This window comes from Pristiophorus japonicus, chromosome 3 (assembly GCF_044704955.1).
Source record: "Pristiophorus japonicus isolate sPriJap1 chromosome 3, sPriJap1.hap1, whole genome shotgun sequence".
NCBI lineage: Eukaryota > Metazoa > Chordata > Chondrichthyes > Pristiophoridae > Pristiophorus > Pristiophorus japonicus.
Window position 1 is genome coordinate 205,404,961 of NC_091979.1, and position 14,044 is coordinate 205,419,004.

Genomic DNA, 14,044 nt, shown 5'->3' on the forward strand with positions numbered 1-14,044 from the left:
GCTGGGACCCCAGCTCTTTACAATATACATTAATGATTTCGATGAAGGAATTGAGTGTAAGATGACACTAAACTGGGTGGTGGTGTGAGCTGTGAGGAGGACACTAAAAGGTTGCAGGGTGACTTGGACAGGTTAGGTGAGTGGGCAAGTGCATGGCAGATGCAGTATAATGTGGATAAATGTGAGATTATCCACTTTGGGGGCAAAAACACAAAGGCAGAATATTATCTGAATGGCGGCAGATTAGGAAAGGGGGAGGTGCAACGAGACCTGGGTGTCATGGTTCATCAGTCATTGAAAGTTGGCATGCAGGTAGAGCAGGCGGTGAAGAAGGCAAATGGTATATTGGCCTTCATAGCTAGGAGATTTGAGTACAGGAGCAGGGAGGTCTTACTGCAGTTGTAAAGGGCCTTTTTGGTCTCATTTGTTCAGTTTTGGTCTCCTAATCTGAGGAAGGACGTTCTTGCTATTGAGCGAGTGCAGCGAAGGTTCACCAGACTGATTCCTGGGATGGCGGGACTAACATATGAAGAGAGACTGGATCAACTGGGCCTTTATACACTGGAGTTTAGAAGGATGAGAGGGGATCTCATAGAAAGTTATAAGATTCTGACAGGACTGGACAGGTTAGATGCGGGAAGAATGTTCCCGATGATGGGGAAGTCCAGAACCAGGGGACACAGTCTTAGGATAAGGGGTATTTAGGAGTGAGATGAGGAGAAACTTCTTCACTCAGAGAATTGTTAACCTCTGGAATTCCCTACCGCAAAGAGTTGTTGATACCAGTTCATTGGATAAATTCAAGAGGAAGTTAAATATAGCCCTTATGGCTAAAGGGATCAAGGGATATGGAGAGAAAGCAGGAAGGTGGTACCGAGGGAATGATCAGCCATGATCTTATTGAATGGTGGTGCAGGCTCGAAGGGCCGAATGGCCTACTCCTGCACCTATTTTCTATGTTTCTATGTTTCTATATTACAAAACAGACTCTTATTGAACAACAGTGTTCTGCCTTAAGGAATTCATTATTCACATTCATGAGTTGTTGAACTGTGAGTGATCCAATATCAGTGACATCAGCAGCTAAAGTACAAGATGTCATGGAAAAAGGATTGGGATCAGGTTCATACTTGTTCATGAACTTCATCAGAATGATACAAAGATAAAATCTGCTTTGCAACAAGTTCTGAAAGAGCTGTTAAGCTAGCCATAGAGCTCATAAGCCATTTCAGTATGGATAACACTGAAAGGCTGTGGTCTCATCTCTGCTGGAAACATGTGCCTCAAACCACCAGAGAGGTGTCAATGATCAAAACTAATAATGACATGTTGTCTGTAAGAACCAGCTCCATCTCCACTTGTGGGTCATGGAAGAGTGCCTCGGGAACCACTGTTTAAGTATAACAGTCTTGTGAATTGAGTGATAAACTGGGGACATATGAAGAAAAGGTTCTCACAATCGAGGTGTCATAGCAGACTTCTCTGAGCTAAGGATGTTCAGAATAGTGAGCAGGATTTCAAATGGGTCAAACAATTTTCAATGAATTCAGTAAAATTAATGGATTGCCATCAGATGTGTGGAGGTTACTCAGTTTTCCCTGATCAGAACCAAAGTCTAACATAGGTATAGTGTCAAGTGACACATCTTACATCACATGCATTTCTAGGGAACCTGAATAGAGTCACCTGAACAAACTGTACACGGGTGTAGCTAACCAGTGATAGTGACAATGTAATGATTTTTCCACCTATCTAAGAAGCAGTTGTCATGGGCCCAAGTTTCAACTGGATTTGCTCCTATTTTTTTGGAGCAACTAGTTTTTTTGGAGTGTCCTAGAAATTGCAATTCTCCACATTTAGTTTGCTCCAGTTCTAGTGAGTTAGTTTAGTTTAGTTTTAGTCCAGTTTTTTTTCAAAAGTGGGTGTGTCCAGCCACTTACGCCGGTTTTGTAAATTTGAATTGCGAAAAATTACTCCAAACTAAATTAGAATGGAGTGAGTGTCCACTTTTGTATGGCAGGAAAAACCTTGTGTAGAGTTAAGAAATCAGCGCAGCTAGTGGGGGGGTGGGGGCGGGCGGGGGGATGGGGGAGAAGGGGAGAGCACTAAACACCTTCACTTTTAAAAATAAAGAACCATCATCAATAATAAATGATAAACCAATCAATCAATGAATAAATTATAAAATAAAAAAAATTAAATTAAAAATTAAAAACTGCAGAAATAAAAGAACAATCAATAAACCAATAAATAAAAAAATAAAAGTCCCTACCGCACCTACTGCAGCACACAGTGTCTGTCTGTTCAGCCAGGGGCTGGAAATCGATCACCCAGCAGCAAAGCTCACTAAAGCATGCAGCAGCATATCTTCGGCCATTCGGCCATTCGGCCAGGGGCTAGGGGCAGGAAATTGATCACCCAGCAGCCCACTAAAGGATGCAGCAGCATATCTTTGGCCATTTGGCCAGGGGCTAGAGGCAGGAAATCGATCACCCAGCAGCCTATGAAAGGACGCAGCAGCATATCTTTGGCCATTCGGCCAGGGGCTAGGGGCAGGAAAGCGCTCACCCAGCCAATGTTTCTGTGCCATTGCGCATGCGTGCAAGCTCTAACGTGCATGCACAACGCTGCCAGCACTCACAGGCGCGCTGGGCCCTAGCCCCGCCCTCATGCCGGCTGTGTAGATACAGCATGTCGACATCTCGAGCTGCAATGCGCCGACTGGAATGGAAGCCTGCAGACACTTCAAAATAGCGAGATACTTTTTAGGCGCTTTTCATTCTAAATAATAGGAGCAAGGCTTGGAGATGCGATGTTCTAATGACCAGTTCAAACTTGGGCCCCGTGGGTGTAAAGCCCAGCAATATTGTGGTAACATAGCGGTATCGCCAGAGTGCTAAAGTTCAAATGCAGAGAATGTATCAAAGATGTTGTTGCTTTAAAACTTTCAATCTCCTTTGTTTGAAATCCACAGGATACCTCAGTATATGAATCTGCGTAGATGGAAAAGTTATCTCGGCCCAGCTCAATCGGCATAGTTTAATTCATGCGTCTCAAGAAAAATATATTCCAGTGAGGAGGAAAGGGTATAAAAGAAAAAATAGCCATCCCTGGCTAACTAAAGAAATAAAGGACGGTATCCAATTAAAAACAAGGGCATACAAAGTGACCAAAAACTAATAGGAGGACAGAAGATTGGGAAGCTTTTAAAATCCAGCAAAGGATGACTAAAGAAATGATTAAGAAAGGGAAGATAGACTATGAAAGTAAACTAGCACAAAATATAAAAACAGATAGCAAGAGTTTCTATAGGAATAAAAAAAGGAAAAGAGTGGCTAAAGTAAATGTTGGTCCCTTAGAGGACGAGACCGGGGAATTAGTGATGGGGAACATGGAGATGGCAGAAACTCTGAACAAATATTTGTATCAGTCTTTACGGTAGAGGATGCTAAAAAATCCCAACAGTGGATAGTCAATGGGCTATAGGGGGGCAGGAACTTACACAATCACAATCACTAAGGAGGTGGTACTCAGTAAGATAATGAGACTAAAGGCAGATAAATCCCTTGGACCTGATGGCTTGCATCCTGGGGCCTTAAGAGAAGTAGTGGCAGGGATAGTGGATGCATTGGTTGTAATTTACCAAAATTCCCTGGATTCTGGGGAGGTCCCAGCGGATTGGAAAACTGCCTCTATTTAAAAAAGGAGGCAGATAAAAAGCAGGAAACTATACAGCAGTTAGCCTAACATCTGTGGTTGGGAAAATGTTGGAGTCGGTTATTAAAGAAACAGTTGCAGGACATTTGGAAAAACATAATTCAGTCAGGCAAAGTCAGCATGGATTTATGAAAGGGAACTCATGTTTGACAAATTTGCTGGAATTCTTTGAGGATGTAACGAACAGGGTGGATAAATGGGAAGCAGTGGATGTAGTGTATTTGGACTTCCAGAAGGCATTTGACAAGGTGCCACATAGAAACATAGAAAATAGGTGCAGGAGTAGGCCATTCGGCCCTTCAAGCCTGCACCGCCATTCAATAAGATCATGGCTGATCATTCCCTCAGTACCCCTTTCCTGCTTTCTCTCCATACCCCTTGATCCCCTTAGCCATAAGGACAATATCTAACTCCCGTTTGAATATATCCAATGAACTGGCATCAACAACTCTCTGCAGCAGGGAATTCCTCATCTCAGTCCTAAATGGCCTACCCCTTATCCTAAGACTATGTCCCCTGGTTCTGGACTTCCCCAACATCAGGAATATTCTTCCCGCATCTAACCTGTCCAGTCCCGTCAGAATCTTATATGTTTCTATGTGATCCCCTCTCATCCTTCGAAACTCCAGTGAATAAAGGCCCAGTTGATCCAATCTCTCCTCATATGACAGTCCAGCCATCCCTGGAATCAGTCTGGTGAACCTTCGCTGCACTCGCTCAATAGCAAGAACGTCCTTCCTCAGATTAGGAGACCAAAACTGAACACAATATTCCAGGTGAGGCCTCACCAAGGCCCTGTACAACTGCAGTAAGACCTCCCTGCTCCTATACTCAAATCCCCTAGCTATGAAGGCCAACATACCATTTGCCTTCTTCACCTCCTGCTGTACCCACATGCCCACTTTCAGTGACTGATGAACCATGACACCCAGGTCTCGTTGCACCTTCCCTTTTCCTAATCTGCCGCCATTCAGATAATATTCTGCCTTCATGTTTTTGCCCCCAAAATGGATAACCTCACATTTATCCACATTATACTGCATCTGCCATAAAAGGTTACTGCACAAGATAAAAATTCACGGGGTTGGGGGTAATATATTAGCATGGATAGAAGACTGGCTAACTAACAGAAAACCGAGATGATAAATGGTTCATTTTCGGGTTGGCAATCAGTAACTAGTGGGGTGCCGCAGAGATCAATGATGGGACCCCAACTATTTACAATCTATGTTAATAACTTGGAAGAAGAGACTGAGTGTAACGTAGCCAAGTTTGCTGATGATACAAAGGTGGGAGGAAAAGCAATGTGTGAGGAAGACACAAAAAATCTGCAAAAGGACATAGACAGGCTAAGTGTGTGGGCAAAAATTTGGCAGATGGAGTAAGTGTGAGGTTATGCACTTTGGCAGAAAAAATTGAAGAGCAAGTTTTTATTTAAATGGAGAAAAATTGCACAGTGCTGCAGTACATCGGGACCTGGGGGTCCTGGTGCATGAAACACAAAAGGTCAATATGCAGGTACAGCAAGTGATCAGGAAGGCCAATGGAATCTTGGCCTTTATTGCAAAGGGCAATGGAGTATAAAAGCAACGAAGTCTTGCTACAGTTGTACAGAGTATTGGTGAGGCCACACCTGGAATATTGCATACAGTTTTGATTTCCATATTTAAGAAAGAATATACTTGCTTTGGAGGCAGTTCAGAGAAGGTTCACTAGGTTGATTCTAGAGATGAGGGGGTTGACTTATGAGGAACCGTTGAGGAAGTTGGGCCTCTACTCATTGGAATTCAGAAGAATGAGAGGTGATCTTATCGAAACGTATAACATTATGAGGTGGCTTGACAAGGTGGATGCAGAGAGGATGTTTCCACTGATAGGGGAGACTAGAACTAGGGGGCATAATCTTAGAATAAGGGGCTGCCCATTTAAAACTGAGATGAGGAGGAATTTCTTCTCTCAGAGGGTTGTAAATCTGTGGGATTCGCTGCCTCAGAGAGCTGTGGAAGCTGGGACATTGAATAAATTTAAGACAGAAATAGACAGTTTCTTAAACGATAAGGGGATAAGGGGTTATGGGGAGCGAGTGAGGAAGTGGAGCTGAGTCCATGATCAGATCAGCCATGATCTTATTGAATGGCGGAGCAGGCTTGAGGGGCCGTATGGCCTACTCCTGCTCCTATTTCTTCGGTTCTTATGTTCTTATGTTCTCTGGTTGATAGCCTTTTCTCAACTGCTAATTTTGGTATACTTTCCTTGAGGATTTTCTACCAGTATTTTACTTGTTTGCACTGTTCTCATTATAAAACCTGTAGTACCGTGGGCAGTTCACAAAAGTCATACTTACTTGAGAAATGTCAGAAACAGTAATTGTATTTGCCAAAATTCAAGATGGCGTGAGAACATTTGTCACCAACTCTGTTACATAGAATTATATTTACTCACCCTGTTCACATATCCCTTTACCCCATTTTCTTCATCCAGCTATTCAATCAATTCCTGTATATTGACACAGTTTCTGCCTCAACCACTAACCATGGAAGTAAATTCCACAGCCTCACAGCTCCTTATGCGAAGAAGTTTCCCTTGCCCTCTGTTCTAAATCTCTTACATTTAATCTTGTATCTTTGTGGCCTCAAATATTCCCCTTAATTTTTGGGGCTGCGTGGCCCATACACAGTTTCCCGCATGTGCGAAATTTAACATTGAAAAAGCCGGTCCCAGGCTGTGTGGGAGGGAACATTGGGCCCTTGTTATTAACCCCTCAACTGGAAACAGTCTGCTTTTATGTACCCTGTCCCATCCATTCATGATTTTAAACACTGCACCACACAATCTGTTGTTCCAAAGAGGGAAAAAATAATTTTGAAGTCTTTGGAAAAAGTCTTAGAAAAACAGATGCCTGATAAATCCATTGGTGAGGTTGATCAAGAATGGGTGGAAAATCAAGCTTATTTCTTTTACAAAAGAAGTGCATTTTGAGGTGAACCAGAAGAAAGACGGTCAATCAAACTTTTTGCAGAAAATTTAAATTGAAGAGTGAATATATTTCTTTGATAAGTGTTTACTGCACACTAAATATGACTGTACAACTCATTTTGAAACATTCTACTTCATCACAAAGGTTTCACTGTTTTGCTTGCCTACTCAAATTAATACAAGACTATTTCAGCTCTCTCCTTCCCAGCAATCAAGGCAGTGCTTCTTTTAGTAAAAATTCTGAATAATTCTGCTGAGAAGTGTGGTTATGGAAGTCTTTTTTAAAGATATAAATGGTCACCAGCTCTTGAACTGAGGAAGCAGAAACAAACAGCAGGGATATTTCCACGAGTTAAGTTTATAAATGATGTGGGGAAGGATTTCAGAGGCATGCTAGTGTTTGTGTGTTGGCTTATATTGTAGTAGCAGTCAATTGAGTAGCAGTTAATCTCTGCTGATTCTGCTAGATTCTAAATTAACAGATTAGACCCAGTGTTCAAGTCAGTGTGAAGCCTAGGTTACCTATTCGGGGTTCCACTTGGCAGCCAACTATTGCATCTTGTAACGGTGCAGGTGACATGGTGCAGATGCACTACAATTACATGTCCAACAAACAACCTGTCCAGCCCTCTAAAATTCCTATCTAGAGGTAGGGGAATGGTTGAGGTTGTTTTACTACATGGTGTATAATTGATATGGTCACCATAGATTTGAAGTTACATGACATTGTAGAGGTAGTCTACCTTGTATTGGAAAGCACAGTTAGAATACAGAGAACAATAACTTGCATTTATATAGTGCCTTTAATATAATAAAACGTCACACGGCACTTTGCAGGAACGATAAAAAACAAAGCTTGACACCGAGACACATAAAGAGATATTAGAACACATGACGAAAAACTTGGTCAAAGAGGTAGATTTTAAATAAGCATCTCAAAGGAGGAGAGAGTGGTAGAGAGGCAGAGGTTTAGGAAGGAAATTCCAGAGCTTACGGCCGAGGCAGCTGAAGCTTAAAGGCCATGATGGGGCCATTGCCCCATCTTTTTGATATATACAAATGAGGACATTGGTAAAGCAAAAACAGTAATCAAAACTTTTACAGTATCTGAACTGGGTGACGTATAACTAGTGATAAATTTATTTGCATATAAATTTTGGCAGACATGTTTTAATGTTTTATTTTGCACACTTAGGGGCTGAAATTGCCCCGCTTCTTAAGGCCTCTTACCACCGCAAATTGGCAGCCACGCTGCAGAATGAAGTGGCTGCTGACTTTTCATTGACTGGCCGCTAATAGACTAATTGCCCTTCCCATGTTTCCCGGTGGTGTCCCGATCCCCTCCCACCACTCTGCTGCTGCTGATTGTGTTAAGTGCGTCATCACCGTACACATCGCTGATCTACCCTACCCCCGCCCCCTAATGGTGGCATTCCCCACTGAAAATCTTCGGCCCACTTGACAGTGCCAAAACGTATTTTTTCCCGGTGGTCCAGTGAGGCTGTGGTCTTCTGCAATGGCGGCATGGCTTCCCTTAAAGTGGAGGTCGCACTGTCGCTGCAGCCATGTTTTTTTTTTGTCGGCCGACTGCCCTGTTGGCCTGACAATTATACCCCCGGGTTCGGCCGGGCCGCCAACAGGCAGCCTGACACCCCCTCTTGGGTGGCAGGCCATTGGCCAGGCCAAAGCCCTCCCTGATGGCCCAGTGGGCCAAAGTTTTAAAATCGCAAAAGCTCACCCGTTTAAGTGAAGGGAGAACTGTGGTAATGCACTAGCGTGATGATGTCATCGCGGCGGTCACTCTGCACCTGTAGCCAACTTCCGCCCCTCAGGTGTTGCCGACGCCGTGTATCCGCCCCTCTCGTGTAGTCACCGTCCCCATTAAGAATGACTTCCAGATTCAAATTTTAAAAAACAACAAAGAGCGGAATTTCGCTCAAGAGACGACCTCAAACACAGCTGTGGTAAAAACCATTGAATCGGGTGCGTGTGCCCCGTTTTGGGCCGGGGGAAATTTCTACTCCTTAATCTTTCACATTATTTAAAATTCTTATGCTCAGGGGAAATTTCAGGTTTTGCTCTCCCAGCAGGAGTAGCCTGACAAGAGAATAAATCAAAAATGTTCTTTTAAACCATTGTAAATTGTGAGCAGTGTGTGTGAGGCTCCTCACTGGCAGTGCAAAGCCAGGAAAGTATCCCTGTAATACACTCCTTGTTATAACACTCGATATTCTTAACTTCCGTAGAATATCTTCCAAGGGTACACCATTTCTTGTTTTTTTCAGAAGAAAGATAATTATTGCAGTAGGAATACCTTAATGGACAGTGCGAGATTTCCTGAGAGAGCACCATTTTTTGTAAATAAATCATCAAAATTAAAGGTCAGAGAAGCTGGAGGTTTTCATAAATTATGCATGTGAATGGAACAACAAAAAGTCTGTGATTAAGCACAGCGGCTAAAACTTTAAAATCATTTATACCATCCAATTTCACATTTCATTAAAACTGATAACATGCTCTTTTTAAAAAAAAATTGCAATGCACTAATTGAATTACAAAAGAAAGGAAGAAAAAAAGAACGTAGGCTGCCTCCCTAATGGAGCTGGGTCATTTGTCACCTTGCTTGGCACTGTGTAAAGGTAACCAAACTCTATCTTTCTTGATTACATTCTATCTAGATAAGCACATGAGGGAGAAAGGAATAGAAGGATTTGCAGATGAGGTTAGATGAAGTAGGCTGGGAGGAGGCTGGAGCATAAACACCAGCACATACCAGTTGGGACAAATGGCCTGTTCTGTGCTGTACATTCTATGTAAAAAAAACTCAGACCATTTATAGTTTGTCAAAGTAAAGCTCTGACAGTGACTTATTACACCAGGAAGATCTAATAAGAACATAAGAAATAGGAGCAGGAATAGGCCATTTGGTTCCTCGAGCTTGCTCCGCCATTCAATAAGATAATGGCTGATCTGATCCTGGCCTCAACTCCACTTCCCCGCCCACTCCTCATAACCTTTGACTCACTTATTGTTCAAAAATCTGCCTATCTGCACCTTAAATATATTCAATGACCCAGCCTCCACAGTTCTCTAAGATAGAGAATTCCAATGATTCATGACCCTCTGAGAGAAGAAATTTTGCTCATTTCCGTTTTAAATGGGCAACCCCTTATTTTGAAACTATGCCCCTTAGTTCTAGGCTCCCCACGAGGGGCAACATCCTCTCTGCATCTACCCTGCCAAGCTCCCTCAGAATCTTAAACGTTTCAATGAGATCACCTCTCAGTCTTCTAAATTCGAATGAGAATAGGTAATGAAAAAAAAGTTTTGTTTACCGTTCTGGCATCCCAGAGAGAGAGGGTCTTGTCCGCTGCACTGGTCAGCAGGGTGTTAGAGAAGGGAAGAAACTCAATGCTGTTCACAGAATCGATATGACCTCGTAGCGTCTGTCTGCATCTCTCACTGTAAAAAGCAGTAAGTCGTTAGAAGTGCATCAGTTGTCTGCAGAACTGCACAGTCAAGGCAGTTCCACTGCTGTGAGTGCCGAGTGTTAAATAGGAGAAGTTCAACCATGAGCTAGACTGGCTGAAATTAAAGCGAGCTTTGCAGTCACTAGGTCACTAGCTCCATCTCTCTTTTATTAAACAGCTGAGATTAATTACCAGCCCTATTACTTCCCACATGCTCAAGATGTAGCAGCAGCTTCTTTCATCTGACGAAGTCATCTGATGATGACTAGACACACCACATTGCCTCATTTTAGTTTCACAGTTCACCTGTCATACAACCACCACTAATAGGGGGATGGGGAGAGAATAAATGTCACTGTCTAGACTTGACTTGCATTAAGATGTCTTTTAAGCAGAGACAAGACAAGACATGACGGTTCCTTTGACACAAAAGTAGTGTTGAAAATGATGACTTTCACTGTCCAGATGTGAACTGCTTCATCTAAATCTGGCTGACAAACAAAAAGGCACAAGGCACAAGCAGGCTGCTACAGGTCATGTGTTAGGTGTGTGCCACCCAGTCAAGCAGACTTCTGTGAGATTAATTCATCTCCATAGCAAGCAGACAAAACCTACCTCTCCCAGCAGGGTGAAAATAGATGGAAGTGATGGTCCCTGACAGAGTCTGATGAACCAAATGATTTGTTCTTTTTCATTAATATTTAAGTAAGCATTACAGCACCTATGTTGTGTTTGACTAGTTAAACTGAGGGGTTCTTTGAACATTTAATTTATAACTATTCTGCGGACTGACATCATTATGCGCCCAAATGATTCTGACAAGCAAGTGTATCATGTTTTTCTTCTCAAAACGCAATTGTTATGTGGATTGCATTATTTATCTTTTCAAACAGAAGCTGATAGCTTTCAAGTTAGGGCTCCTTTTCAGAACTGAAAAAAGGAACAATTGTTGTTCATGTCTATTCTGCACAATGAAATTGTCGAACTTCTCAGTGCATTTCTTTCAGATCTGTCTTCTGTTAGAAATGCAAAGAAGAACAATGATGCAGTAACAACAGTTTAGATGAGTTCTCACTTTGGTGAACAAATTAAATTCCAGCAATGACTGTTTAGGAATTCAATAATTAAATAAACAACATACCACCTAAAGGCATTGAATCAGACTAGAGTATGTTTCTCTGGATGCAGGGAGCCCCTCTACTATCTCATCCAAGTGGTCATTCTTCATGTGTAAGCCTTGTGCTGGCAGTTTATTGGATTTGACACTGGGTGAGTTAGCTGTGGCTCAGTGGGTAGCACTCTCACCTCTGAGTCAGTAGATTGTGGGTTCAAGTCCCGCTCTAAAGATGTGAACACATAATCCAAGCTGACACTTCAGTGCAGTACTGAAGGATGTGATCTTAAATCTGAGGACCCCTCTACCCTCTCAGGTGGACATAAAAGATCCCATGGCACTATTTGAAGAAAAGCAGGGAAGTTCTCCCTGATGTCCTGGCCAATATTATTCCTCAAACCAACCATCACAAAAAACAAATGATCTGGACATTATCTCTTTTCTGTTTGTGGGAGTTTGCTGTGTGCAAATTAGTTGCCGCTATTCCTACATTATAACAGTGAGTACACTTCAAAAGTACGGTAAAGAGTTTTGGGACATCCTGAGGTTGTGGAAAAAGCAACCGTATATAAATGCAAGTCTTTCTTACTTTCTTATGCATTTTGGAAGTTCTTTTTGATATTTACAATTCACATAGGAAATTACAAAATTGTTGGAGTGTTGAAAATCATGATATTTTAAACATTGGGGGTCACTAGACAACGATCAAGAGTGGGAACCCTGGTAGAATTTGCCCCACCTATTCCACAGGTATTGTGGTCAGTTATCGCAAGGTTAAGGTCAGGTAGCTCATCACAATTCAGGCATTTAACCTAGGATGCATGGCTCAGTACATTTACTCACTGACCCCAGAGAATTGGGAGAATTGCATTTAAGTTCCGTTTATGGTCCTTGTAATAGACTAAAATTCCTCTAATTAACAAACCATTAACAACAGTTCAGTTTCTCGGCAGAATTGAGACTATGATTTTGTTTGCAGCAACAAAAAATTAGCACCTGCAATAATCATCCTTTAATGCTCTCAAATAACAATTCTTGCCATTTTAGGAAAATATTTCAATGCTCGTGATTTGCACAAATGTTTAAAATAGCATGATTTTCAACACTCCAACCATTTTGTAATTTATTTTATGAATTGTAAATATGAAAAAGAGCTTTCAAAATTCATGAGACTCACAATCGTGAAGATGACACATCTTCCACACGTGGCATCATTAAGTGATCTGCCACTGACTGCGTGTTAACATCTCCAATGGAAACTCACAGGCCATTGGTACAGGATACGAAATTTTCATGGTGCTCCAACTGCTGCCAAGATGTCCAAATGATTTTAAACCCTCCATCCTCACGTAACGAAAACGAGGCGTGTGGCGGGGGAGGATCAAAATAGGGGCAGAGTATTTATCTCCCCATTAGTGTCATACCCGTGCCCATCATCACCGCACCACCCCCTGACCTATTTAACTCCAAGGTTTCAGAAGACATGCAAGAAGCTCGCTGCAGACAAGCGTAGGCCTCCTATATATGCAAAGTTCGGTGTCCTATGATACAAATATATTGGTTCAGGTGTTTAAGAATTAAGGTTCATGAAACAGTGAACTCAGTTTACCATTGGCTAAACTGAGCCAGTCAATAACAAATACACTTATATCGTCTGATCAGGCCCACGTCTGAATGGAAGTGAGGTGGTGTCAGAATTGCACCGATTCACCTACTCAATTGCTCAACCATCGGTGGCCGTGCCTTCCGCTGCCTAAGCCCTAAGCTCTAGAACTCCCTCCCTAAACTTCTCTACCTCTCTATTCTCCTTTAAGATGCTCCTTAAAACCTGCCTTTTGACAAAGATTTTGGTCATCTGCCGTAATTTCTTCTTATCTGGCTCAGCGTCAAATTTATTTTTTGTCATAACACTCCTGTGAAGCACCTTGGGACATTTTATTACATTAAAGGCGCTATATAAATATAAATATAAGTTGTTGTTGTTGTTGTTGTTGTACCCAACCTGTAGTACGTTGATCTTTTGGGGTCAGTATCATTTGAATAATGTGGACAATGCCCGCTAGTGAGTGGCCAAACATGTGCTGCTACAGGATTGAACGTTCTACAAAGGATTAAGTGGCATCAGAAATAGTCAAATTTGGAATAAAAGCTAGCTTCTAACAGAAAAAAATGTGCAGGGCATTCGACAGTGTCCCATTTATTTGATGAAGCCATAGAAATTCGCTTGGAGGAAGTGAGGCAGATGAGGAATATATGCTCCCAAGAAGAGCAGCCCAGGAAAATGGGAGGAGGTATGCACTGTGCTAATGCCTTGAGCAACATCCCACATATCTGGAGGCAATGCAGGAAGACATTTATCAGGTCAGCTAAGGTAGAAAGGGTTCCATTAATGCAGTCGACTGTAACAACCACTTGTATTTATATAGCGCCTTTAACGTAGTGGAACGTCCCAAGGCGCTTCACAGGAGTATTATGAGACAAAAAATTTGATACCAAGCCACATAAGGAGAAATTAGGGCAAGTGACCAAAAGCTTGGTCAAAGAGGTAAGTTTTAAGGAGTGTCTTGAAGGAGGAAAAAGAGGTAGAGAGAAAAAGAGGTTTAGGCAGGGAATTCCAGAGCTTAGGGCCTAGGCAACAGAAGGCATGGCCACTAATGGATGAGTGATTATAATCAGGGCTACTCAAGAGGGCAGAATTAGAGGAGCGCAGATATCTCGGGGGTTGTGGGGCTGGAGGAGATTACAGAGATAGGGAGGTGCGAGGCTA

At 42.3% G+C, this 14,044-nt stretch overlaps 1 protein-coding gene across 1 annotated transcript in view; it reads right to left on the reverse strand.

The window, feature by feature from the left end:
• Positions 1–14,044, reverse strand: part of LOC139260081 (sperm-associated antigen 16 protein) — a 1,616,547-nt gene that overhangs the window by 466,288 nt on the left and 1,136,215 nt on the right. Inside the window, exon 13 of the mRNA XM_070876216.1 lies at positions 10,029–10,155. Within this exon, the coding sequence (XP_070732317.1) occupies positions 10,029–10,155 (127 nt within the window). The remainder of the gene's footprint in view (positions 1–10,028; positions 10,156–14,044) is intronic.